This window comes from Melospiza georgiana, chromosome 7 (genome assembly GCF_028018845.1).
Source record: "Melospiza georgiana isolate bMelGeo1 chromosome 7, bMelGeo1.pri, whole genome shotgun sequence".
Lineage (NCBI taxonomy): Eukaryota > Metazoa > Chordata > Aves > Passeriformes > Passerellidae > Melospiza > Melospiza georgiana.
This window is the reverse complement of record NC_080436.1, coordinates 16,778,605-16,804,767: the sequence shown is the minus strand read 5'-3', so window position 1 is coordinate 16,804,767 and position 26,163 is coordinate 16,778,605. Positions and strand designations below refer to the sequence as shown.

The following is a 26,163-nucleotide window of genomic DNA, read 5'->3' as shown; positions in this document are numbered from 1 at the left end:
AAGTCAAAAGTCAGCATCAAATGAAATTGTTTCCCCTGCATTCACACAATGCTTTTCGAGTTTATTCGCTCATCCTTCAAACATCCAGAAAAAAAAATCCCCATGATGTATCTAAAAAAGAGCTCAGAAAAGCCTAGTAAAGAGTTAGTTTTCTAGATTATTTGGCCTACAAATCCTTCTAAAGAAGTACCTGGCTCTTCCCCTCCATGATTTCTTTGAGGCGTTTTAAAACGGTGCTGAGGCTTCTTAACTGAACTGCAGTTCGAGGATCATGACCTCCAAGGGGTGGTTCTACTTTCCTCCGATTGTCTGGAAGGGAAGAGAGAGAAATATTCATTCCTTCCACCATACATCAACACCCACATCACAACACAAAGCCCCATTAGAGGGAAAAACATTCACGTATAGATACATTGTACAAAGTTACAACGTGTATGGCTCCTTGCCCTTGATGCCAGACAGTTTGCTGTGACTGCCATTTTAAATACCACCCTCTGTGTTTACAAGAAGCCATTTAAGTTCTCTGAGAATGAAAACATCTTTCAAAGAAGTGATTTTCAACCTACTAGATGAAGCTTGTAGTAGTCTGTTACAAAGCACTGAGGTCTCATTTTTAAAATGCCCTCTAGAATACTTGCAAAATAATTGCTACAATACACACACTAATTCTAGGAGTAGTATAAGTAAATGCTTTGACCTGAACTTATTTAAAAACTACTACAGCAAAAAAATCAGAACTCTATTGCTCAGTTCCTATTAAAAACAGTAATTCAGAAGTTCACATTTTCAAGAGGTATGGGTTTTTTTTTGTTTGGTTTGGTTTTTTTTCTAACAAAAACAATTGGTTGTTGAGAATTTGTACAGTCATTCTTGATTAACTATAGCAAAGCGACTTCCTGAATAAAAATGCAATGCAGTTAATTTCTGTTACTTTGAATCATTGCTGAACAAATGACAAATAGGCTCCTTCTCTCCAAGAAGATTTGAAATCACGGCTCTCTATTTACCTAAACACTTAAACATTTTCAGAGTCTCTTTCCTAGATTAATAACTTTCTGAACAGTTTAAAGTTTCTTACCAGCTTCGTTGCTCTCCATCTGACTAGTGTTTTATTCAGCTTGCCCCAGCACAGGAAGAGCAGACATGGCTGCTCCCTGTTTACTGCCTGAGCTGTCCCTGATGTCAGCACAACGCTGACAGCTCTGCCTGAAGCCCGTTAACTGTTGCTGTGCACTGACAGCTGCGCTACTGCTCCGTGTGCTGCAGAGCAAAGCCCTCCCTTAATGGGACTCAAACTGTGGGATTCCATGCTCCTCTTCAGCTTCCCAGGAGGTATTCTTAGTCAATCAGCCCACGTTTTGCTGCTATGTACAACAAAGAATGCACATTTTCCTTTTTAAGAAAAGAAACCCATTTCTGTAACTGGCCACTTGGGATGGATTTCTTTTTAAAAATCAAACAGACTTTTGGGCAGTACAAAGTTCAGTATTTTAGGGTGATTAAGGGGACCTTCATATTTCAGGAAGACATTGATAATACCAGAGAAACCTCTGGCTCCTCCTTACTTCTATCACAAGATCTGTGCTGCATTTACTTCCTGGTACTTTCTCCGAATTCAAGAGTATCTCCTTTCCAGGAATGTTGCTTCCAATTCAAAGAATTATCAGATCTACTGCCTGACTACCAATAAATCTGGTCAGGCAAGTGACTTCCAAAAACAAACATACACAGCACTGAGGAAATGCCACAGGTAACTCCACACTGGTTCTTGTTAGTTAAATGCCCTTTCCTCTGTTCCATAAAGCAATGTCAGAACGATGTCACCCACGTGAGAAAAAGTGTGCCATCAGCAGTAGCAGCACATGGCCAACCTGTTTATACTAGAGAAACTGACTGATTCCCAGATTAAAATTCAGCTGGTTCTTTTCCTTCTCAATAATGAGATTTCTCCCTTTCTGAGCAAAAATACTGTATAGCAAGAAAGTAAGAAGTGAACATTCCTGCAGTAAAGGAAACACTGTCTAAAACACCATCCTTCAAAAAGAATTCCCAGGTATCAATCTTCGGTTAATTCGTACCCCTGATCCAAATTGCATTATTATAAGTTATTTTTTAACTTCTACAACTAAAAAAAACAGTTAACTTATTTCAACATAATCCTTCCTATATGCATTTATGGTTGCTGATCCTTGGTAAAAACTAAGGAAAAAACTCTAAAGTATAGAAATATGTTTTCAGAGAGTTTCATGACTCTACAGTATTTTAGCATTAATTTTACAATGAATGACAAAACAAAAACACCACAAGAACTACCTTGTTGCAACCTATAGTTTCAGTTTGTAAGAGAAGTGACCATACTGAACTACACAAAAGGTAGAGATTCACACAGTTTCAACAATTAAAAAACAGCCCTGCCAGAGATACTCGTTTTGCTAATATGAAACAACATAAATTGCTTTCTAATTACTTGCTACCACAGCATAAAATTTCATATTCAATTTCAATTTCACAGTTCAAACATCACATCTTCCTCAAATCACTGCCATAAAAAGTACTGCCCTTAACTTCATTTTATAGCACGCATTTTCATGTTCCAAAATCTCTTTGATTAGAAAAGATGCTGTGGTAGTAATTCACGCTCCACAGCGGTTTCCAGTAAGTACCACATGCTTTCCTCAGGCCCTCTTCCCCTATATGATCACTGGCCATTCCTTGTCTCCTGCTCAGCTCCTCTGCCACTCCCTACCGCTGCCACTCTGCTACAATTGTCCAGCATGAACAGCATTATCCTGCATGACAGCGTAACAAGCTGGAAGTGCTTTTACTACCCATGCTCCCTCTGCAGCAGTCAGCATTTCCAGGTCTCCTTAAACAGGATTTGCAAGCTGTGATATTATCTCAGTGACAATAGTCTCATTGTTGGACTATTTTGGTTCAATCCAGCACCTTGAAGGCCCTCATCTGACAGCACAGCACACGCAGTCCAACACAACCAGCACACAAAGATGCAACAGACTACCCAAGAGAGAGGCCACAGGAGCCATTGCAGAGTCTCAGCACTGGCTCTTCAGCCACACAACCCTCAGAGCATCTCTGACATAAGCCAGGCATCCAATGCTCCTCCTATTTTCACAAAAGCCAGTAAGGAGCTATTTCAATGTTTTTGTGGAAGCAGAGCTGAAGGGAAGCACAGAACTGAACCCTACATAACTGCTGCCAGACAGTGTCCTCCAGCACCCACCATCCCTCCACGCTGTTCTGCACTTGCAGCTGTCAGACAGCACAGGCCCCAAGCAATGAGATGTGCTGCACAGACACTACAAGCTAATGGGCAGGTGAGGGGTGAGGGTCAGCATCTTCAGGAGCAATTTCATTTCATCACTATTTAGAGACATCAGAAGCAAAGTTTTATTTATTTATTTATTCCTTTCAGTTTGCTTAACTTGATACATTATTTAAGATTAAGTAGGCTAGAGAGACCTTTGTGAAGTGCTTATATATTTTCCTGCCTACACTTGCCCATGTTATTAAGTATCTAAGTAATGGCAAAGCCTACAGAGACATTTACAGGCCTGTGGACACAGGGCTACAAGAAAACTTAACTCAGTTAGACACCTCTCTGTCACTGAAGTCAGTGGGTGAACCAATTTACCAATCTGGATGTTTAAGTAAATCCCATCACTTATTTTCCTGCCTTTCACCATTTAGATAAGATAATAATTTCTAAGATTATTTGTGCAGGCCAGCATCAGCTGCAATAGCAGAAATAAAATTCTCTGTTACTCAAAGACAATCCTCAAAGACCTAAGGACTGAGCACTACTTAAGGTCAAAAAAGGAAAGAAAAAGAATTTTCTAAAGTTTGCTTCAAAAAACCCAATGCCTGACTTTTAGAGAAGGAAAGTGCAAGTATTTTTCCCCCTCTTCAAACAAAGTGAGATGGCCTAAAACACTCCCCCAAACCTTCTCACTAATCCAGTACACTTTTACATGTGTCACACAGAGCTCATGTTTGTTACAGCACCAAGGTTGTTTGGGAGAAAATACTCAACAGCAAGTCAGGCTGCTCAGCACAAGGTACCACAGAAATCTCTTCAAAAAATGAGCAGCAATTCCTGCTTGTCCTAACTTTACTTCTTTTCAGGCTAATTCATTATGACATTTTTTAAAGCATATTTGCATCCAAACCCAGAGATATGAAAGGAGGTCCTGAAAAAGAGCTGGAATAATATAGAAACAGTTTCTCCCATACTCCTTAAACTAAATCTTATTCCCTGGCTGCCTAATCCCAGAGGAAGTCAAACAGCAAGATTACTTCTGCCTTCTGAGTATCAAACAACATACTTCACCTGAAGGTTTCTAACATCTAATCCCCAGGCAATTTCCAAGAGGTACCAAGTAAAAGCAAATTGGCTTATCAACCAAGAGCATACAGCTGTTCTGGAGACATTTGAGAAAATTCTTTAAGAAAGAGCCCAAGCAAACAAAACAAAAACCCCAAATAAATAAATTAGTTAACCTCCTTAGTTGGTTCACTGGAAGTACAACTAAAAAGATCAAATACTACTAGAGGGCAAGGAGGAAGATGAAGAACATGTTTAACTAAGCATGCAATGACTTAGGTAAAAATGCTAGTTCTCTGCACTAGACTTTTGCCTGGCTACCAAAACTACCCATCTTTCTGGAAATCCCATACACATTAACAACATTTAGGATCTGATTTGTTTGCACTAGGTACCACACTCTTGGAAACACTGCCTTGCACAAGATTGTTACCCAGTTTAGCAGTTTCCTCAAGGCTATCATCAACAGCCAACAGTAACCAGTCAGATCTCAAGAGGGACCCCTGTAATCAACTTCCTAGCTCTTTCACATCTTCATAAAGCCATTATACAGCTGCACCTTTGAAATTACAATCAATCCACATACCAGCTAAAAGATTCAGTACAGAATCTGGCAATAGTTTAGGCAGGATGGAAAAAAATATCTTAAGCACAACCTCCTATTCAATTCTTCTTAAAACAACTACTAGCAAAACCTTTCATTTACAACTCCCTTGAAGACCCAAACACCAAATCCATCCAGACTAAGCATTAAAGTAAGAGGTAGCATGTTGATGTTAAGAAACTGTAGTGTCTTGAGACAAAGCAGAAATGTTCAGGATCAAAGTTCAGGTGACTTTAAAACACTAGATGTGTTTTGGCAGCCTCTTCTGTTCCAGACTGTTTTCCAATTAAAAGAGCAGAGCCCCAACAAGAAGTTATCTTGCTGGAACACCAAGAAGGGTGGAGGGTTATGAGGTTAAAGTGCAATCTCACTAAGAGAAGCAGCATAGCCTGATACTAAATTCTGCTATGAATCTGGACACTCAGTGAGCCTGTGCTCACATCCTTCCACCTCCCCCTGAAGCATCCCGGCTAGTGCAACATAGAACAAAGAGCTGAAATTACCCAGAGTTGCAGAAGATCTCCTTTGCAGCTCACCGCTCAGTTGTTTTTTGTAAGGGATTGGTGATCTCAGAGACTGAGCCCTCGTGGGATGCTGAGGACTGGACCAGCCACCACTCAATGCTTGTGGATCACTCTGTCCTGCCTCTGCTCTCTCTGCTGGGGATGAAAGCCTCCCATCATCTAGAGTTGACAAAAAGCAAGAAACCCCCTGTTCAGACATGATAGAAAGAAAACCAGTAGTACGTGCAAAGCTAGGGTTAAAAAACTCTCACAAAACAGCTTTTAGATCATAATTAAACAAAACAAATGATTTTTTAGTTTTATAAGTACAATACCTATCATAGAAACAGGACAGTAGGCTGTCTTCAAGGCTCAGGCTATTTCAGAAATTCTCTAATGTGAAAAGTGTCAAAAAAAACCTAGCAGATTATTCATGAATCCAAATGTGAATTATTCTTGCAAAATAGAATAGTTACACTTGACTATCAGCTTCTGACTTGAAAAGAGATTTTCAGTTACTTTACAAGTCAGTACTGAGGTCACAGTAAAGTTACCACAGCCTTTAATTTCCATCAGCAGATCGAGTATAGACAGGTTCTCATTGATTCCAGTAAGATGCACATTTCATGTGTTGTTTCAAAGTTGTTTTCTCATTCACTTAACAAAAGACATTGCTGACTCCAGCTACTTTTGTCAGAACAAAACAAGTGAAGCCAATATTGACCACATTTTATGCTACTTTCAATAAATTAGCAATGACAGGTGCTACTCCAGTATGCAAACTAATAGGAGTCATACCAAGTAATTACTTTTCATTCTGCATAAGAGCCTGAACAGATCAGTTACACAAAAAGCTGTTTGGCTCTTTTCCCCCAGCTCAAACATTGCTGAAGTATGCTTAACAAAGCTGGATAATGAACAGACTAAACAAAAGCAGCTGACCAGTGTGCCATCTCCAGTAAAGGGATACATAGACTTTGCACAAAATCCAGGTGCTTTCATTCACCATTCTTAGCAGGATCTCTCTTTGAAACAAAAAGGAACTCACACAATTCTTTCAGAGTTTGCCCACTGAGAACATATTTAATGACACATGCAGCACAAAGGCCAAAATCATGTAATACTTTTTAACATACAAAACTTTCACAATACTTCAGACTTCTTGATGGGGAACACCTAAGCCATGCAAATTAAGTGTGGACTTCCTGCTTTATTGCAGGTCAGCTGTCACCCAGCTGCAGGTGTGAGATGCACAGGATGAAGTCTGAAGTAAGAACTTGCACTGGAAGGACAAGCACACATTTTGCTCCTGCAGGCTGGCAGAGGGTTACTCCTACTTTCAGCCAAGAAAAAAAAAAATCATACAGGCAAAGGAAATTCTGATGTCAAGCTAAGAATCTATACAATAGTACCTGCTAACTGGCTTCTCTTAGACCTTCATGGGCAGCTACAGATTTCCAGCTGCAAGACACTGGCTATCTTTCCTAATAAAGCTCTCCTACACCACCCAAAAGCCAGATGCAACATCTCTCACAAAGGAGCTGACATCAGCCCTTTGACATTATGCTGCTCTGTTCAGAGGTGTTTTCACAAGCAGCAAACAGCACGCACACGCCATGCCCACACATCCCCCAGCACCCACCTTTGCTGAAACGGAAGAGATTTACAAAAGAGCTGTAAGCTGATTTAAAGGGAGGCTCGTCCTGGTCGGGAGTCAGGGGTTTGAAGTGAGTGAGATGCGATGGGCTGCTGGGAGAACGAGGTAGGTCACTGCTGGAGTCCAGTGTCGGAGAGCGTTTCTCATCTGCAGCCATTTCAGGCACCCTGGAAAGAGGTCAGCAGCACACATTACACAAGGGAGGGTGAGACAGAACCTCCTCAGCCTTCTGAGCAGGAGATGTCTTGTTGGATCCCAGAGCACAGACATTCACCCAACTGACCACAGGCAGCTGCTATCAGCACAGACCAAGAATGCCAGAGGAGCCCATGCCCCCTGCCCAGCCACTGACAGAGAGCAGCACCTCTGCAGAGTGTAATGCAGAGTGCCTACTTAAACAGCCAGAGCAACAAAATAAACAACCACTACACTGATGACACACTGCAGCAGAGGCTTATGAGAACTTGAAGTTTTCAAGTGGAGACTCTGCAGGCATACCACAAAGAAGCTTTAACCTTGACAGCTTTTCTCCTGATGTTGTGACTTCTGCAGCCCTTGTAACAAAACTGAAAACAGGCATGCCTGAGCAAGCATAAGGCAGACTTGTTGTTTGGCCAGGTTAACCTCAGAGTGAGAAGTAGAATGAACTACAAACAAGAACAGGACTGAAAGATTAATTTTGGTAGGAAACTGTTTCCCTCCCCTCTGCATTACAAAACAGGCCCTTGTGCAGGTTACCAGGGAAGCAACTCAAACTGTGGTCCACTTGTTGTCAGATCTAACACCTTCAAACATCCTCATTTTCGGGAGCAGCTCCATTTAGGAAAAACAAACAAAAACCCCAAACCACTTTCTGTATTAGAAGAAGCCATACTTGTAAACCCTATTTTCTGTGTACCAAAGCTGCCATACAGCCAAGAGTCATACTTTTCCCCAGCCCACACTCTTTAAGCTGATCAGACACCCCATTTCTTTCACAACACCTCACTCAGCCTGCATTTCTAGCCTGCTAGGCTAAGGTGCTCACTAACTTCATCTTTGTTTAAGAAAGATTTAGTGAAATGTTTGAGAGTAGGAACACAGGCAGCTGAGCTGATGGAGCCTATGAGCAATGGCTGATTTTTACCTGTGCCAAGGATCAAAACCCCTTGTGAACCTGCTACCTGCTTAGCAGCTGATAGCCACTTCTTCATGACATAACAATTTCCAGTTCCCACAATCGTTCCCTAGAACTTTCAGGCATGTATTGCTCACTAGAACATTTTCTTCCAAGTTCCAAGAAGCCACACTGCAAGAAATTTGTGCAGTCCAGAGAAAATCATCATGATCACCAGGTGACACTGAAAGTGCTGACAAGCAGCTCATGTGGCAAAGTTTGACTTCTCCTACAAAGAATGCCAAAAAGATGTGTGTGCAAGTCATTCACATGACTGCTCAGTGGACTTCTGCTTGCTGCTCTGTACTTCAGCTCAGAGTTTCTTTTGCTGTTCACATGTCCTCAGGAAAGAAGGCAGAGAGGCATCATTTACAAGAGAGCAGAGAGACATCATTTACTAAGCTTCAAGAGAAACTTTGTTCAGATTCTTTATGTAAGGCTGAGTCTCAGTCTTCCACATACCCCTCAATCAGGGTATGTTGTTTTGTTGCTCATTTCACCAGTATTATTCAAACAGGTGATTTGAATGTACTTAAACACCAGAGTTCATGGAACATTTTCCTTGAAACACACTCTTCAGGTAAATTTGGAATTGTTTCTTCAATCTTAAGGGAACTAATAGTTTGCTTTTTAAATGCTGAACATACAACAAGGCTGTACCTTCACACACAGTACCACATTAAAGATCCCACTATGAAGCCAGTTTTGTAGGAAACTATGTTCATATTTCAGCAACTGACTATAGCCTGGCAAGATAAGAGTTACAAGCAAGTCTCTGAATGTGCAATAAATATGTATATACATATGTGTGTATATATATACACATATATGTGTGTGTGTGCTATTAGAAAAACTTGTGTTTCAAGGGGGAAAAAAAACATAATAACTGCTTCTGTCACAGCAATGTTGGTCTAATTAAAACTCTTAAGAAGAATAGCATTATACCTAACATTAGCCCAGAAACACCTAGATTTTCCGTGCTGTACAGCACACTAGCTGTGGAATCTATCAGCCTTTCTATGCTTTAGCTGTCCCACTAAAGGGAAAATACTCCCCACTCCCACCACAAGAAACCAAGAAATAGTCACTCCTTTGTATAATATGGGAAAGGGGAAAGCAAGGTGCACATATCGGTCAACGAGCAGAAAACCAGAGTACACTCCTCACAGGATCCTCACCAACAGTCACGGGGAACGTATCTAAACCCCCTCGAAGCTGCAGCTTCAGCAATCACCAACTCACCACCGATAAAACACGGAGTGCGAGGGCGGCCGTGAGCTCCCTCCCCACCACTGCTGTTCCTGCAGAGCAGGGCCGGGACATCCCGCGTCCCACAGAGCTGCCCGGAGCGGCTCAGGGCCAGCCGGACACGGCCCCTCCCTCCTGTACACACACACTGCCGGGCACCCGGATAGCGCACCCCGGGGCAAAGCCACCCGCAACTCGGACACAGCTGCGTGACTGACACGCTTCCCCTCCAACCTCGGCGCAGGGGACAGCTGCTCCGCTCTCCCCTCCGTGAAGGGGACACGGCCGCCTTCCCCCGCCTGGGCGGCAGACCCGGAGATCACCTGCGACGGGACGCGCGGACGCGGTGGGCAGCGACCCCCGGAGAGCCGCCGCCGGCCGCTACCGGGGGCCGGCCCGGGCAGCCCGGAGAAGGCGGGCGGAGCAAGGGTGCCGCAGAGCGGGGCTGGCGGCGCGGCCCCGGCGGGCGGTGCTCACCTGCTGCCCGCGGCTGCTGCCGGTGCTGGGGCGGCACCGCCGCTCTTCCCTCACCGCCCGGCCCGGCGGCGCCAGCCCCGACCAACCGCCCGCCGACCGCGCCGCTCCCGCGCAGGCATCGCCAATCGAAGCTCCGCGCACTCCACCCGCCGGCAGCGCCCGGCCCCGCCCCGCGGCCCTTCCCGGCTGCTCCGGCCGGGCGCGGCACACTCGGCTGCTGCTTCGGGAGCTGCTGGCAGGGTGGCGAGCCGGTGTATCCCCCGGGAACTCGGAGTACACCCTATTTCATTAATATTCCCTCCTCTTCTATTCCCGCCCCAAGGTTCCTCCCCGGCCACTCTCCCTGCCTGTCCCCAGCTCCAGAGAGGTGCCCGCTGCTGCCCCCGGCGCCGTGGTGTCGACACCGCCGCCCCAGCGCCAGGGGTGGAGCCCGTGCCCGCTGTGTGTACCGCATCCCCAGGCTGGGCTGCTCTCCCTGGGCCACGCCCGAGCCCCCCGGTGCCAGCGGGTTCCCCGTGCCGGCGGGCACTCACTGCGCGGGGGTGCCAGAGCGCGGAACGCGCCCGGCCCGGAACGGCAGCCGCGCGGTCCGAGCTGCTGCGGGCCCCTCGCACGAGGGCACCGGCGCGCGAGACCAGGGCGGGCCCGATGCTGGCCACGCGCCAGCCTCGCGCCCCCTAGCGGCCTCGCGCCGCCACCGCCGGGGGGAGGGGCCCCGCGCGGCCAGTAGGGGCGTGGCCAGCAGGGGGCGCCGCGGGCGCGGGGCCGGGCGGGGCGGGGGCGCGGCCACATAAAGGGCCCCGCGCACGGCCCGGGCCCCCAGCGCTGCCGCACCGCCACACGGAACGGAGAACGGACCGGCACCGCGCCCGCAGGTAAAGGGCAGCGCCACCGCCTCAGCGCGCCGCGGTCTGGCCGCCGCACAGACCCCCTTTGTCCTTACTCTCCCGGGCGCGGCGCTCCGCAGCGGGTCCCCCTGGGTGCGATTGTGTTTAAGGGCTTTTTTCCCTTGGGGCGGGCGGAACCCCGCGACCGCGCCCCGCCCGCCGCGACTGGCGCTGAGGGTGCTGCACCCCGGGATCGCCCGCCCTGTCCTGGACTACCTCACGTAGTGCTCGGGGCTCCCGCTAGTCGGTGGTGTCCCTGGCGCTGGCTCGGGGGCCCTCGGCTGTCCCCTCCCGCCTGGGGAGTGGCCGTAGGCGCGGCCGTGCCGGTGCCGCGGTTTCAGCCTTGGCCGTGGCGGGGCTGCTCCCCTCGGCCCGGTGGGAAAATCCCCCGTGTGCCACCAGATCGCCTTGTCAGGGGCCAGTACGGCCGAAAAACGAGTGCAGCCGGCAACTCGGTGGGTGCCAGCGACCCGCTCCGTGCCCCCGGCCAGCCCGCCCTCCCGCGAGATGAGCTGTGCGCCGCAGTCACGGACTTGTTGCAATAGTTAATTATTGCCCGTAGGCCCCGAGCCCTTCCGCGGGACCAAGAGGGATTTGGAAATAGACGGTTTCTTCTAAGTTGCCTTGGCTGTGTGCCTGGGTTAAGTGTGTTTAAAGAAGAGCTGCTACGGGGGAAAGACCTTGCTGGATTTTGGCAGTTCAGTACAAAATCAGCGGGGACGAGTGGCAGAGTTGGGCTCTGGGGGATGTGTGCTCTCCAGAGGAGCCTCTCGGCATGGTGAGCAGACAAGGGATGCTGCTGCAGTACTGCCCCAGTTCACAGAGAAACTTGGGGCACTGGTGGTGAGGATGGGACGAGTGCCAGTGCCTGGCCATGGTCGCACAAACATGCTGGATGCTGTCAGAGTCGTTGAAGAGGCTGCTGTTCCCACACATCAATGGAGGTGTTTCTCACCTACCTTTGTGTTCTCTGCATGGCAGCAGCATCAAATGGTTCTGAAGCCAAAGTGATTACTATGACTGACACAGTCTGATTTGTCCTAGTTAAGTGGAACCAAACCACAAAACAAGCGGTATTTTCGGGGTTTGTGCCTGTCTACATTTTTACTTTAATGAATCGGACTGTTTCTCAGATTGTTCCAAAAAGCAAAACTGAACTCTCCTACAGTAGTAATTCTGTGCCAAGGCCTTGGACTATGATACAGACCTTGTTATTTAGATAGTCACAGTTGAAAATTGGGTTCAAAATACTTGCATAACTAAACTGATTTCAGATAGAGTGGGGTCATGTGAAGTTTAAGTTCTCCTTGAGGACTAGAGAGACCCAATATAAGCCAAGGTGCTGTGTTAGGGATAGAAATGCCTGAAGTAGTTTATCTTTTAAACTGAGTCTCTGTAACGCAACCTCATTTTACTTTTTCAATTTTGTTTTTAGAGTTTTGTGTTATTTTTTAGGTGGGGCTTTTTGTTTGGGGTTTTTTGTTTTTGTTTTTTTTTTGTCTGGAGGTGTCTTTTTTGGCGTTTTGTTGTTGTTGGTTTTGCTTCCTCTTTGTTTTTGAGCTTTAAAAAGTTTAGAAAAGCTTGATCCTGTGAACATAGCTTAGAAATTTTATTCTCTTCTCAGACTAAAATTGGTTAATAGATTGGATTTTGGAAATGCAGCACAAGTTACTTAATTAAAAATAAATAAAATTTTAATCCTGGTATAGTCTCGCAACATGTTTGCAATGGGAGGCCTTGCTCTGCAAGCCTCACACCTCGGAATGACTTGGTCTGGATGAACAGATCCTGTGTACAGTAGGACTCTTCATTCTGGGTCAAGTATTCCTGGCCCTTGGTCTCCGAGACGGCAGCCTCAGGCACAGCGTTTGCTATCTCACTGTAGTATCCAGCAGCTGCACACAAGCACAGGGCTGTCTGAGGGAGGAGCTTGCCAACTCGCAACTCTTGCATAATCCCAGACCCAAGAAGCTGTGACTGCTGGAAAGAAGGGCACTCTAGAGCAGTTCAGTACCTTCTGAGGTTGTCTTGACAAAGAACAAAGTGCAAATAGAAGGGCAGAGTTCAAGTTCTTTTTTTTTTTTTTTTTTTAGTCTTTGTTCCCTACAGCAAACAAATCTGTCCAGTATTTATTTTATCTGTAGAAATAAAGCTTGCCACAAGTAAATACTCTTGATGTGTAGCCCTTGCATTTTTCTACCTGTTTCCTTCCTTCCTGGGGGACAAAGTTAATAAAGAAGCTTACAACATAATAATCTTAGTAGTTTCAGCAGTATGAGCTGACATTGTAATCATGTCCATTAATCCCTGATTTTCAGAAAAAGGTGGAGAAACAGGTAACTGGGCTAGAACTCATGAAATCTAAAAGTAAATGGTGCTTATCTACTTCTGTGGAATTTGGGGGAAGAATTTGGTCATATTTTTAAATTTTTTGATACAATCATTATTAAAGCCCATGCCCTTAATTGTCAAGGTATTAATCTTTCTTTTTATCCTCACACAGATCTCTCTAGGAGCTGGGGCTTTAAGGAAAATACCATGTAACATGAAACTAAGGATAAATTGAGGTTATTTTCAAGAGACTTTTTGGAGAGATTCTGTATGCGATGTTACTGCCTCACCTAGTTATGTGGTAAAAATGCAGGATACATGTATTGGTAGCTTTTAACTTAATTTGGACTTTTTTAATGCCTATTGCAGTTCAAGATGTCTAAAAAAATCCGTGGAGGCTCCGTTGTGGAAATGCAAGGAGATGAAATGACACGAGTCATCTGGGAGCTGATTAAAGAAAAGCTGATTTTTCCTTATGTAGATCTGGATTTGCACAGGTAATGACTCTGTGACATTCAGCTGAATGTACTGAAGTTTGCATGTGTCAGGAGGTGTTGATGGGTTTTCATTTCGCACCGGAAGCTTGCCCTCCAGGGTTCCTCGCAGCAGTAAGCAGTGCATGCTGACTTGTGAGTTAGAGTTCTGCCTGTGCTGTGTCTCCAAGAAAGTCTCTCAGAGACATGGCTAGTATTTTGTTTTCCTCTGTCTTGGAGTTTCCACGACCTGGACAGTCTGCATGACCTTGCAGCCTAAACAGTGAGAAGAAATATGGGCTGTTTCAGCCAGTCCCTGACTTGAAGCATAGCATCCTGCACCCCTGAGTGGGCTTATGGCTTCTTGCCATGCCTGTCTGAAGGTCTGCCCAGAGGACAGAAGGGTGTGTGTAGGGCACAGACTCTGCCCTGATGGCTGTGAGCCTGAGCTCTGCTGTTGACAATGTGAGCTAACTGTTGCAATTACTCCCTGAAGCTAGGCTGTGCTCCTATACTCCCTTCTGGAGAATAACAAATACTAGCAGCTGGGTACAGCAAAAGGAACATGCTATCTATAGCATCTGGCCAAGCAGAACAAATAATCTTTTCCTTTTCTGGCCACTGAGCTATAATTATTAGAGGAGTATCCAGCTACATTGCTCCTAGCCGTGTGGACAGAGGCCTTCAGTGGTGTCTGCCATAGTTAAACCCACAAGTCTGACCTCTTCCCCTGCCACTGGAGCCATTTGTATGCCACCTACATCAGGCTTTCTGCTTGCTGCTGTTGGGAACCAGGCAGACAGGAACCCAGCAGCATAATACATGCACACAGTCTGGAGAACATCCCTTTTCAAAGAGGGTGGGAGGAGGGCAAGCAAACCCCTGGCTGAGGCAGCACAATGGCTAGATTGATGTACAGCTGGCTGTGCTTCAGGGCTGTCCCATGCTGGGCACCCATTGTTCTCCAAAAGCTATTGAAACAGTGAGTATGGAAATGACCTTCCTCTGATGCTTGAGAGGAATATTGGCAGTTTTGCTGCCAGAGCAGGATCGTGGGTCCCTTGTCAAAGCAGTTTTAAAGTGTAGTATAGCTTCATGTGCTCAGTACATGAAGGAAGCCAGAGCCTTCAGCACAAGAGGTTTGAAATAAAGGCTCATATCTGGGGACTTTGCTGCTCCATGCAATGAAAACCCTCAACTGACAGGTGCCATTGCAGGAAACTCAGAAGGCAAGGCAGAGGAGATAGTCCCATGCTGGCAGCAAACCTTAGCCATGAACTGAAGCTCTCCTTTCTCCCATCTCCTACCAACCTCCACCAACAGGAGAAATGTCACTGTATAAGTCTGTTTTCTTCCAGTCCAGCAGCATTTGTACTGGAAGAGGGATAACTTCAGTTGTGGCAGAATGCTGCACCTACACTCACAAGGACATGTAGGGTCTTGTTTCTTTCCTGTTGAATACAAACAAATGTCCTGGGAAGTCCTGATGATGTTTGTGGGTTTGTTACAGCTATGACTTGGGCATTGAGCATCGTGATGCTACAAATGATAAAGTAACTGTGGAAGCTGCTGAAGCCATAAAGAAATACAACGTTGGCATAAAGTGTGCAACCATCACTCCTGATGAGAACAGAGTGGAGGAGTTCAAGCTGAAGCAGATGTGGAAGTCTCCCAATGGCACAATTAGAAACATCCTAGGTGGCACTGTCTTCAGAGAGGCGATTATCTGCAAGAACATTCCCCGGCTGGTGTCTGGGTGGGTGAAACCCATTGTCATCGGCCGTCACGCTTATGGGGATCAAGTGAGTCACTCCAGTGTTTACCCCTCTTAACAGGCTTATTCCTGGCTGGTATAGAGCTCCAAAGACTTAGACATCCCTGTGCTCCTGCTCTGTGCCTTGCATTCCACCTGGGAGCACACACGTGCTAGCACTTTGTTTGTGCTGCACCTGGCAAGTGTGGGAGAGCATGGTTCACGCCTCTATCCCTTGAGCACTGTCACTGTATAAACAGCATTCAGAAACCTGTGCTTGGATTACACAGGCCTGTACTCAGGCACTTAACTCTGCTAGGTTATTGTTCTTCACCTCCCTAGAACACTCCTTCCTACGTAAGAACTTTATGAATCTTTAGAAAATATTATTTTACGCTGCCCACCTTCTTACTTTGCAGGACTTTCTGGTGTCAAATGTTGCTCATAGCAAAAATGGATAAAAGTGAATGATTTCTAGAAGTGGGCAAAATTGCCTTCTGTATGGGGGTGTGGGTTTGTTCTGTTTCTTGCAGAGCACACCTGAGTTGGTATCTGACCTGGGCACATCAGGCTGTGGTGCAGAAGTAGGGAAACCTCTTATCAGAACTTCCCTGACAATGGTAGTACAAGGCTGTGGAAAGCCCTGGAACCATTCTCAGTGTTGTGCCCTCTGGGTAGCCTGGAAGATAAGAATCAGCCATACTGTTCTCCATGGGCAATCATATGTTATAAAGCTACCAAACGTGGCAAAAGAGAAGTCTTCTAGAAGAGCCAAGTGCTTAAATAGGTGGCTAAACCTGCAAACTGAGAGCAAGTCATTAAATTACCTGCTATAGGAAGGTAAAAAGTTTTCAAGATGAAAATAATTGCAGAACCCTGACACTAGAAAAGAATGGGATTCAACATCCTTAAAGGTTGTGAAAAATTGAGAAGGTTAAAATAATAGGAAACAGTGGATTAAAGGGAAAGGATTGAAACCCTGCAAAAGTATGAGATTAAAGTGAAAGGAACAATATCAGAACATACAAAGAACATAGGAGCAAGACACTAACTTCAGAACAGCTCAGGGAACAGATTCCCTTAATAGGAGGAAAGCTACATGAAAAAGAATAATAAGTTTCAAGGAAATGTAACCTTAAATAGTACTGTTCAGGACAATTGGGAAGATGAGGCGGCATTTAAATTAATAAAAACTTAAAGTTTTTAACTTCAAAGGCTCTTACTACAGGTTGGCCTTTCAAATGTCATCTTGTATGATGTATGAACCCTACAAGATCAGCAGCTGTAATATGAATGGCTTTTTTAAGGCAGGGAGAGGAGCCTTTCTATCCACCAACCACACAACAGTCTAAATACTCTGCACTTGAAAACTTCAGCGCATCTGCAAAAGTAGATACTCTGCCCATTGATGGGGCCCAAGAATCTGTGAGCTTTTTCCCCTAAAGGGGAAGATGGTTTCTGAAACAGGTGGACTTTTGACTATTTAAGGATACAGTTTAGTGATGCTCTTGGCAGTGCTGGGTTAACTGTTGGACTTGATCTTAAGAGTCTTTTCCAACCTAAGTGATTCCATGACTCTCGTCTTTCTAAGCTCTAGTAAAATAATCCAATGACAATATGGCTGAAGAAAGAGTCTGCTTAATGGGGTTTTTAGTCCAGCTGTTTTTCTGTAACCTGCCCTCCCAAATGAGGACTGTCTTTTATGGTTCTCTCTTCCTGATAGAAAAATTATCATGGCTTTTTTTTGTTTTTAACAGTACAGAGCAACTGATTTTGTGGTACCTGGGCCTGGAAAAGTAGAGATGACCTACACTCCTGCAGATGGAGGCAAACCAGTCACATATCTGGTCCATAACTTCGAAAGTAGGTATTTTCTCCAATTAGTCATTAAAACTGATACACTGGTATTTTTTTATTTAATTCAACCTTGAATTATCAGTCAAATCTGTTTGATGGTAAAATATGACTTTGAGAGAGAGTGGGGGAGAAAGTTTGGGCCTTCTTCATTTATTTGTCAAGTACTGGAAGTACCGTGAAATCTTCCTGGGATCAAAGAGGCACCTCAAGAACACAATCATTTTAGATTAGCCACCTGTCATGCTCACTATATGACGACTCTGGTAGCAGCATATATGTTTTTCTCTCTGATCAGAGGCAGACTTACTATGTAAACTAGGTTTGACCTATGGGGAGATATATTTGAGAGCAATCCATGTGCAATTCTTTCTGGGTTTAGTTTGTTTTGCTGATCTCTATACCTTTTCAGTTTTTGCCCTTCTTTATGAAGCAGTCTTTTTATATGCTCAAGAGAAATGAGAATTAACACTTAGTCTGTAAGGTGGAAAGAGGATTTCACAAGGCTGCTCCTGACTGTGTAGGCTGTAACTGTTTTCATAGATGCAGTCCTGAAGGTTTTGGTGTCTCTCTTCTCCCTATTGCTCTGCTGGTTGCAGACATTGCAAGGCTCAGAAGAGTCCTGGTGTTGCTGGGCTTTGTTAATGGAAGCAGACATGTTGCCAGAACTCAGGCCGTTTTCTCTAGGGGGCAGGATTCAAGGAAACATCATACAGGTCATGTCTGTCTGTCATTAATCAAAGGGTTCAGGATGTAAAGTCTTACAGTGATCTATTTAGCTACAAAAAAATGAAACCACATAAACCACTTGGTTTGTTGCAGTTGGTTTGGCAAACAAATACCAAGACTGACATATGACCCTCCTTGGTAATACTTGATTTCTCTGGCATGCTTGCTCCTAAGAACCTACATCTCTATCATCTCTTGTTGCATAGCCTTTCATCTGGAGTTCACCTTTGTGGCCAGTCCCAATCTGTTTTCATTTGCTAGGTGACTGCTGAGCCTGTGTTGGAGATGTGTGGCCATCCAGCTGCCAGTCTTGTTTGCTACTCTGCATTGCATCAGCAAGCAGAAGGCAGGGAAATGCAAAGATGGCAGATTACTGCTGTTGCTCTAGGGAGCTGGCCTCCCCACAGATAACTGTTGTGCCAGCACATCTCCCAAATAATTAAGGGAAGCTTGTCTTTTTGCTGTACTAATATGTTCAACCTTGACACTGAGTCAAGAGATTTTTAGCAGGCAGTAGGATTGTATGACTGCAATAAGGATTTTCTTTTACATGTATGAGAATAGCTGTTTTATTCAGAATTAATAGCTGTCATCCAGCAACCATGAAATCATGGTTCCAAAGGACACAGTCTCTGTAGCTGATCACACCCTGAACTGTCCTTGACTCCATAGGGAAGGTACAGAGATAACATGTAACAACAGGAATTTCATTCTCTGCCAATATCAACTTTAAATGACATTGCTATCTTGGCAAGCAGATAAACCTCCTCTGGCTTCCCCTCTTCATTCTGCATGTATGTCCATATAGTAACAACCATCTGAAGGTGGTAAGGATAAATGGATATTAGGAAAAATAGCTATTTTAAAACTTTGGGTGTTTCTAGAACAAAGCTCCCTAATATTGGTTCTGTACAAAAACTAGATAGATGGTGGTAGTGAGGTGCTTAAAATTAAGTACATGGTATCTAGTTTTCATTAGAAACAGAGTTGTGCTCTGAAAATGACAAAGCTTACTCCTGAAGCTATAGACCCTCCTTTCACCCACAATCATCCTCTTCCATGAGTGCTGCTTTCTTCTGGGTGAGCTGGGCTGCAAGTTCAGCACACTTCCATTTGTTCTTCTAACACATCTGCCTTGCACAATCTAAGTCATGTGAATGTTGATAGTTCCTCAGAGCCTTCTCAGGACTTGCCTGAGCTCCCACATGATTGGCACATTCTTCCCACAACTTGCTAGAAGTGAGCCTGAGCGGGTGGATCAAAGCACCAGGGTAGGCCACACATGTGCTGAAAAAAATGCAGGAGTTCATGTGGAGTCTTGTTTACCTGAGCTAGGCAAAAGCAGTCCTTGACTGCTGGAGTTATTTCTGAAGGTGAAAAGCATTTAAGGTGTGAGCACATCCCTTTCTGACTTTGACTGAGACCTCCTGCTCTAAACTGCTGCCTGCTGCTTTGATAGAAAAAGACTGTATTACTTTAATGGCTAGTAGGAGTTCAAGTGCATTCACTTCTGTCACAGTGTGCTTGAGTACTTAGACTGGATTAGAACAAAACTTCTTAGAGGGATTAGATCACATTATTAAGGTGTACTTGCCTGTAAAACAAAACCACCTTCCTATCCATGTGTCACAGAACTGCTGGAGCTTTGAGCTGATAACACAAAGCAAATCTTCTCCTGAAAGAACCAACCTTAAATTGAGAACTAGATTAAGACACCTGGGGACAGCACCAGTCTGCCTGCCAGCCAGAGTATGCTATGTGGAGAATAAAATTCTTAAACCAAAGCTAAATCTAGTTGATTCCTATCTGTTCTTCCTCCACTAACAGGCTGTGGTGGTGTAGCCATGGGAATGTACAATCTTGACCAGTCTATCAAGGATTTTGCCCACAGTTCCTTCCAGATGGCGCTGTCTAAAGGCTGGCCCCTCTACATGAGCACCAAAAACACCATTCTGAAGAAATATGATGGCCGTTTCAAAGACATCTTCCAAGACATCTATGACAGGTAATCAGTTCTGTACTTCCTACTGCAGTGCAGAAGTCTGCAGCAGGAACATCCTCTCCAGCCTTGTGAGTTGCTTTTTCAGACACTCAGCAACACTTTAAGGGCACAGGGGATGCCACATCTGTCACAGTCTCCCTTGTCCTGCAAGGCGCAATACTCAATGTGGAAAGCTCTGCTAAATGTGGCTGTGGTGTCCATATCTTCTAATAAAGCCACAGATTCTCTGTGGGTGCCTCTATAATTCTGAAGCAGCCAAGGGAAAAAAGAGTAATGAGAATGCAGGGTTTTTTGGTTTTAATCTTACCTCTGTGCACCTCTCTATGTACAGACTCTGCAATTCCCTGTTTGTATGACAAGGTGTTTTGGTTTTTGTTTCCTAGAGAATACAAGTCCCAGTTTGAAGCCAAAAAGATCTGGTATGAGCACAGGCTCATTGATGACATGGTTGCTCAGGCCATGAAATCCGAAGGAGGCTTTGTCTGGGCTTGCAAGAACTACGATGGGGATGTGCAGTCTGACTCTGTTGCACAAGGTATGAGGTGCTTCCTGTGCCACACTGAAGCAGGCTTAGTGGCAGTCTCTTGTGTCCTTCTGTCACATCTTATGGAATGGCCCAGGATGTGATGTTCGGTCTCAAAACTTGTATTTCAAACTTGTTGCCAGTCATGGAGGTATCAGGCGGTCAAAAAAATTCTGATTTTGCTTTTACAAGAAAATCTATTGAATGTAGACTCTGTAGTTGTATTTATTTACAGGAGGGAAGTTTCTACCCCATGATAACTAGTAGGCTTTCTAGTCTCATGGACAGTATTTAGACAGCTGGTTCTCTGTCACTGACAGCTTGAGTGAAGCTGACTGCTGCTGAGTGTGATGGCAGGTGCTCTGCAGATACGTCATAAAACTTTCAGGACCTAAAGCTACCTGTCAGGTGTAAAGAGAGATATTGATAGGTTTAACTAGACATAATTGCAATGCTTTATCAAAATCCTATATAACCAAGGTGCCTGGTGCCAAAATAAATATGGATGCAGAATTCCACAGGATGAGATGTGTGGCTTTATGTAATACACTCTTTCTGAAGTAGTGCTACTAAACTGCCTCCCACAGAACAAGAATGTGTTGGACTGCTAAACAAAGCAGCTTTCAAACATGGACATCTCTGAAACATACAGGGTTAGAACTGGTGTGAATGTCCAATATCAGAAGTTGCTGGTTCCTCTCACAAGAGCAGATGCTCTTAATAAGTTGTTTTGTTTCCTGTCACCCTGTGTGAAAGACAAGCAGCCCAACACTTACTGTTCTCTTACTGTACATTTTCAGAAATCTGTCCAGCAAATTAGGTAAGAATACTCATTTCCTTGAAATGGTGCAGAATGTCTGTATAGCTATAGCTCATGGTTCAGCTGGACTTCATGTTCAGATGAACTGTTATTTTGATGTGTAGGGACTTGCCAGTTAATTGCAGAAGCACCACTACAGCTCTGCTGTTCAGGGATTTTCCTATCGGTGGGAAGATGTAGGGGGATTGTAGGATGGGGAGATGAAGGGGAATTTAAGGGAGCTGTCCAAAGGAGACACTGAGTTTTTGAAACTTGTATTTTGTAGGCTATGGCTCTCTGGGGATGATGACCAGCGTGCTGATCTGCCCTGATGGCAAGACTGTAGAAGCAGAAGCTGCTCACGGGACAGTCACTCGTCACTACCGCATGCACCAGAAAGGCCAAGAAACCTCCACTAACCCCATTGGTGAGCTGCTTTTCACTGCCCTTCATCATCTCTGCACGTGAAAGAACAAGTTTAGAGTAAGAACATCTGCAGCCTTTCTGTAGACAGCTGTACCACTTAGTGGTGAAACTTGCAGGTCATAATGCATTTTTCTTCCAGAGATTGTGGTTACCCTTAAGGGGAAGGAAGTACCTAAGATTCTTAAATGCTCATTGATCAAAAGAAGTTACAAAAGTCAGAGGGTCTGCAAACAATCAGAAAGTACATCAGTAAATTGCACACATGGCATGGAAATACCTGCTATATAAGCACACAGCAGTGGGTTTTGGATAAAGGGGCAGAGTGAAAGTGAAGAGAGGAATTAAAGAGAGAAAGATTAATTAAAGGAAGTAAGAAAGGAAAAAAAAGGGGGAATTTAAGGAAGAAAAAGAGAAAAGAGAGAAAAATAGATCACTAGTCCTGGCTTACAGCATTGATGTACTTTGGGCTGCTGTTTAAAGGGTTATTAGAGAGTAGGGTATAGTGTGCATTAGCTCACTATAATCGAGAGCTGGAGGAGTCTCACTTTGGGTCACTTTTTATGGGGTTGCAAGAGAGTGAGCTTTAGTTATAGTAATTTTCCATCCTGGCTGCAATTCAAGTCAGTAACTTTCTTTGAAAGTTCAGTAACAAAAATATTATTCAACTTGGGTTGTTTTTCAGGCAAGAAAAATACCTTTGCAAGACTGTTCATTTTAAAAAAAGGTGCTCATTAGACACCACAAGTTCCTGGGTTTCTGATAAGCTTGCAAAAGGCTTAGGTGTGGTTTGCCAAGGCCTAATGAGTATTTCTCAGATCACAGTGTGTGATGAGGAGGAGGCAAGGGACAGTCCTCTCATGACTTAAGTCAGCTTCTCTGGGTCTCTACAGACAGAGCTGCAGCCTGAAGCAAAAAACAGGCTGGAATGGAGTGAGAGCAAGCAATAAACTGGACCTAACTTAGCCTTTATGCACTCATTCTTCAGGAAACTATTGGCTTATAGCCACAAGGCCTTAAGGTTTAGGTTGGTTGTTTTTTATTACTCTTTCTGATGGCCCAGACGAACCACCCACACCCTAAGCCGTGTACACACTCAAAGTGTAAAGGTACATGAAATGGGACATGAGGGAAAGCATCCTCTAAATTTGCACAGAGATCAGAGCATAATGTAGTGTTAGGAAAAGAACTGTACCCTTCTGTCACAATATTCTCTGTAACTACAGAATCCTACCACCTGGCATTCTTTCTGACTTGGGCAGGAGGAAAATAAGATTACATGCATAGTAGAGATTACTGGAAGCAGTGAGTAGTTTCTGAGGTCTGCTTTGGTTTTTTTTTTTCCCCAAGTTCCACAAAAGGCAAAGGATACCTAAATGAAGATAAGTGTTCTTTCCCGTTCCAGATTTTGTATCTTCTTTTTCAGTCTGCTTTCCGTTTTATTGGTATTAAAAAATCCAATTGTTCTACATGATGATTTAGAGCAACTTTCAGGAAGTTCTGGTAAGATAGAATAACCCAGTGTTCTCTCTCAGCCTCCATCTTTGCATGGACAAGAGGCCTTGCTCACAGAGCTAAGCTGGACAACAACACTAGCCTCAGGAACTTTGCAGTTGCCCTGGAAGAAGTCTGCATTGAGACCATTGAATCTGGCTTCATGACAAAGGACCTTGCTGCCTGCATCAAAGGCCTGTCTAAGTAAGTGTCTGAAATAACCTACTATGCCTAGAGAAGGCTGTTTTATGTGGTGGCTCTGAACAGCATTGGCTGGAATGTTATTTTTAGTATGGTAAAGAACAGGAGTCTGTATCATAGGACTCCTTGTACCCAGTCCTGTAAAACAAACATGAGACATCCCTGACCCAAACAACTTAGTGCAGATTGCTCTCTCCCTGCTATTGAACAAAATGAATGGGAGAAAAAAGTAAAGAAGGAATTGCAAAGATTTACATGTTTTGTATGACAGTCTAGCTATGGTGGCCAGATCCTAATAAATGAAGAAGACCTACATAACTGTAAAATATCACCTGGCTACCTCTTCCCAGAGCCTTATGGCTAAAACCCCAGCCTGATGAGTAGGAGAGAACTCTTTTGGTTTTAGAGGCAAAACAAAGTTCTTTGAATAGTCTTCCTCTGCTTCATTTGAGTCTATACAACTAATACCTGTCTTGTTTTGTTTCCCCCTGCCAGCATCACACGCTCTGATTACCTGAACACCTTTGAGTTCATGGACAAGCTTGCTGAAAACTTGAAGCGGAAGTTGGCCTCTATGCCCAAAGCTTAAGGCATGGGTTGCACTCAAGCTGCCCTAACAGAGTGTCTCCCACTTACATCAGAGTGTAAGTGGCATTGTCTCATTTGTTGTGCTTCTTTTAGGCTGTTCTTCAGCTTTGGCCATCTGGTATTATCACACTGGTAGATACTTCCTATCAGAATCATCTCTTTGCCCAATTACTCATTTTTCTCTTGATTTTCTGTCTGATCACACTTGAGTCTTCTTGCAAAGCACTGGCACCGGAGGTCTCTTTCCTCAAGAAAAGTGAATTCTGTAGACTGGAATCACCTAAGGGAACTTCATGACTTGAGAAGGTATGAACTGGGGGTTTTAGCAAGCTCTCCATTTTGTGTCTCAAAGATAGCTCCCTTCTTAACCTGCTGCTTTGAGTCAACACTTCCCAGACTCTGCAGCTGTGCTGGATTCACCTCATATTTATGTCAAGATCTTGGACTCTATCAGGAGAGTGGGAATGGTGCTCCACACCACAGTCTCTATTCCTCCTGTCAAAAGCCCCCTCACACACCTTCTGCCCCATCTCACAGACTTCAGTCACACTAGAACGTGTTACAGCTTCTGGCTGAAGAAGCTTTGCATTTTGAGCACACTCTTCACCTTGAGATCTGTCAGGACTACTTTCTGCATTGTTTTTAATTGCAGTTGTTTTTTCTTGTTCTTGCTTTCTTAGCAGTTGTTCTCTCATCAGTTTTAGTTTTTTAATAGGCTCCTTCCAGGGTACATTCACCCATGACTGCTCAATCTTGCTGAATTTTTACAGTCTCACTCCCTCCACATGTGAAACTCTACTAATATATAGATGATACTCTAATTGAAGGAGATTCCCATGAAAAGGTGGGAGAAGCAGCAGCAATAATAGGAAGCACTACATGAAGCAGAAATTGAAATTCAGCCTGAAAAATGTCAAGGACCAAGAAATAAATTTTGGGGTACTTGGTAGATGCAGCCAGTGCAGTAGTTCCTCCAGACACTTTAAAGGAATGAGAAGAAATACAAGTGCCCTCATCAAAGAAAAAAATGCAAGAGTTAATGGGAACTTTAGGATATTGGAGAAAACGCGTACCTGCCTTTTCTGTTATTGCTTGCGTAACTGGGTCTGTATTGTGCTTTGTTGTCTAACTTTACAAACACTAGATAAAAATGAACATAGACACTTTTAAACTTTTAGAAAATCATGTTTTCTGACACCCTTTGAGCTGCTAGGTGAAGTCCTACTTTTCCTAAGCAGATGAGTTTGACAAAAGCTCAGTATTGGTCTGGATTCCTAATTTTGTTCACAGCAGACCTGAGGTTTTTCTCTGTGACTTTGATCTATGTTTATCTCTTCCTCTCAGTCTGAAGGCCAGTTTGAGTCACAGCTCTGGTCAAACCAGCGGTGACCTACTGTGCAGCAGACCTTAGAAATGAATACTGTCCTCCTCTCTCAAGTACTTCCCAGTGAGTATAAGTGAGCTCAGAGGGCTATGCCAGCTCTACCACAGCCCTCCTGAATTTATCTTGTAGTGCCAACCAGAGCACAGTGTCCTGATTCCAAGGGATTTGGTTCCATTGCTACAGTCAGGACTGTAGCATTTCAGTAGCACTTAGTAAATGCTGGAAACAAGCCTTATAGGCTAAGAGCCTACCAAAGCCATGCTGCAGTGTCTAAATGCAGGCCATGCATTTAGTTATGCTCCTTCTGACTGGATGTGAAGCATAGGAACTGTTAACCTCTTCCCTCACCCCACAACTCATAAAGGTGCAAACTTTTCTCCAATTGTCTGGGCTATTGCTTACCCTTGTTGTCTTATGGCAAGTCATATCATGACTGTGAAAACTTATTCCATCCATGGTTGTGTGTTGGTTTTTTTTTTCAAGGAATATTTTTAATTCAAACTAAAATAAAAGCCAACTAACATTCCTTGTGTCTCCTTCCTTTGTGTGATTAGCAAATATGGGGAAACTGCCTCAGAGAGAGACTCCAGTAGCTTTCAGTACAGGCTGGGACAGACTGTTGGAATGTGATATAAGCAAAAAGTATCTCCCTTCTTAGAATAGAGTTTCTATTTGTTCTAGCCTAGGCACAGCTGTCATGTGAAGTGTCATGGTAAGCATTAGGTACTGTACAAG

General features: G+C 44.4%; 2 protein-coding genes across 4 annotated transcripts in view; one reads left to right on the top strand and one right to left on the bottom strand.

Moving 5' to 3' along the window:
- PIKFYVE (phosphoinositide kinase, FYVE-type zinc finger containing) overlaps window positions 1–10,067 on the bottom strand; it is a 61,855-nt gene extending 51,788 nt beyond the window's left edge. For 2 of the 3 annotated variants that reach the window (XM_058027912.1, XM_058027913.1), the window contains exons 1-4: window positions 9,988–10,067; window positions 7,092–7,273; window positions 5,450–5,629; window positions 191–309 (exon numbers count right to left, since the gene is read on the bottom strand). In XM_058027912.1, coding sequence (XP_057883895.1) covers window positions 191–309; window positions 5,450–5,629; window positions 7,092–7,263 — 471 coding nt within the window. In that variant the 5' untranslated portion in view covers window positions 7,264–7,273; window positions 9,988–10,067. Of the gene's footprint in view, window positions 1–190; window positions 310–1,078; window positions 1,170–5,449; window positions 5,630–7,091; window positions 7,274–9,987 lie in introns of those variants that run through there. The other variant, XM_058027915.1, reaches the window with a different exon arrangement.
- A 705-nt stretch (window positions 10,068–10,772) lies between these two features.
- Window positions 10,773–25,954, top strand: IDH1 (isocitrate dehydrogenase (NADP(+)) 1). Its single transcript, XM_058028215.1, has 9 exons — window positions 10,773–10,862; window positions 13,575–13,702; window positions 15,189–15,480; window positions 17,189–17,294; window positions 19,842–20,019; window positions 20,400–20,551; window positions 21,625–21,765; window positions 23,297–23,459; window positions 23,952–25,954. The coding sequence occupies exons 2-9, from the start codon at window positions 13,581–13,583 to the stop codon at window positions 24,043–24,045; spliced, it is 1,248 nt and encodes a 415-aa protein (XP_057884198.1). The 5' UTR covers window positions 10,773–10,862; window positions 13,575–13,580; the 3' UTR covers window positions 24,046–25,954.
- Window positions 25,955–26,163: the final 209 nt, after the last annotated feature.

What these genes read in the sequence shown, in the direction of transcription:
- IDH1 (XM_058028215.1), top strand. Translation starts at nt 13,581, where the DNA reads ATGTCTAAAAAAATCCGTGGAGGCTCCGTTGTGGAAATGCAAGGAGAT. An exon ending in GTCACGCTTATGGGGATCAA is followed by an intron (nt 15,481 to 17,188) that starts GTGAGTCACTCC and finishes TGTTTTTAACAG; the next exon opens with TACAGAGCAACTGATTTTGT. An exon ending in AACCTCCACTAACCCCATTG is followed by an intron (nt 21,766 to 23,296) that starts GTGAGCTGCTTT and finishes GTTCTCTCTCAG; the next exon opens with CCTCCATCTTTGCATGGACA.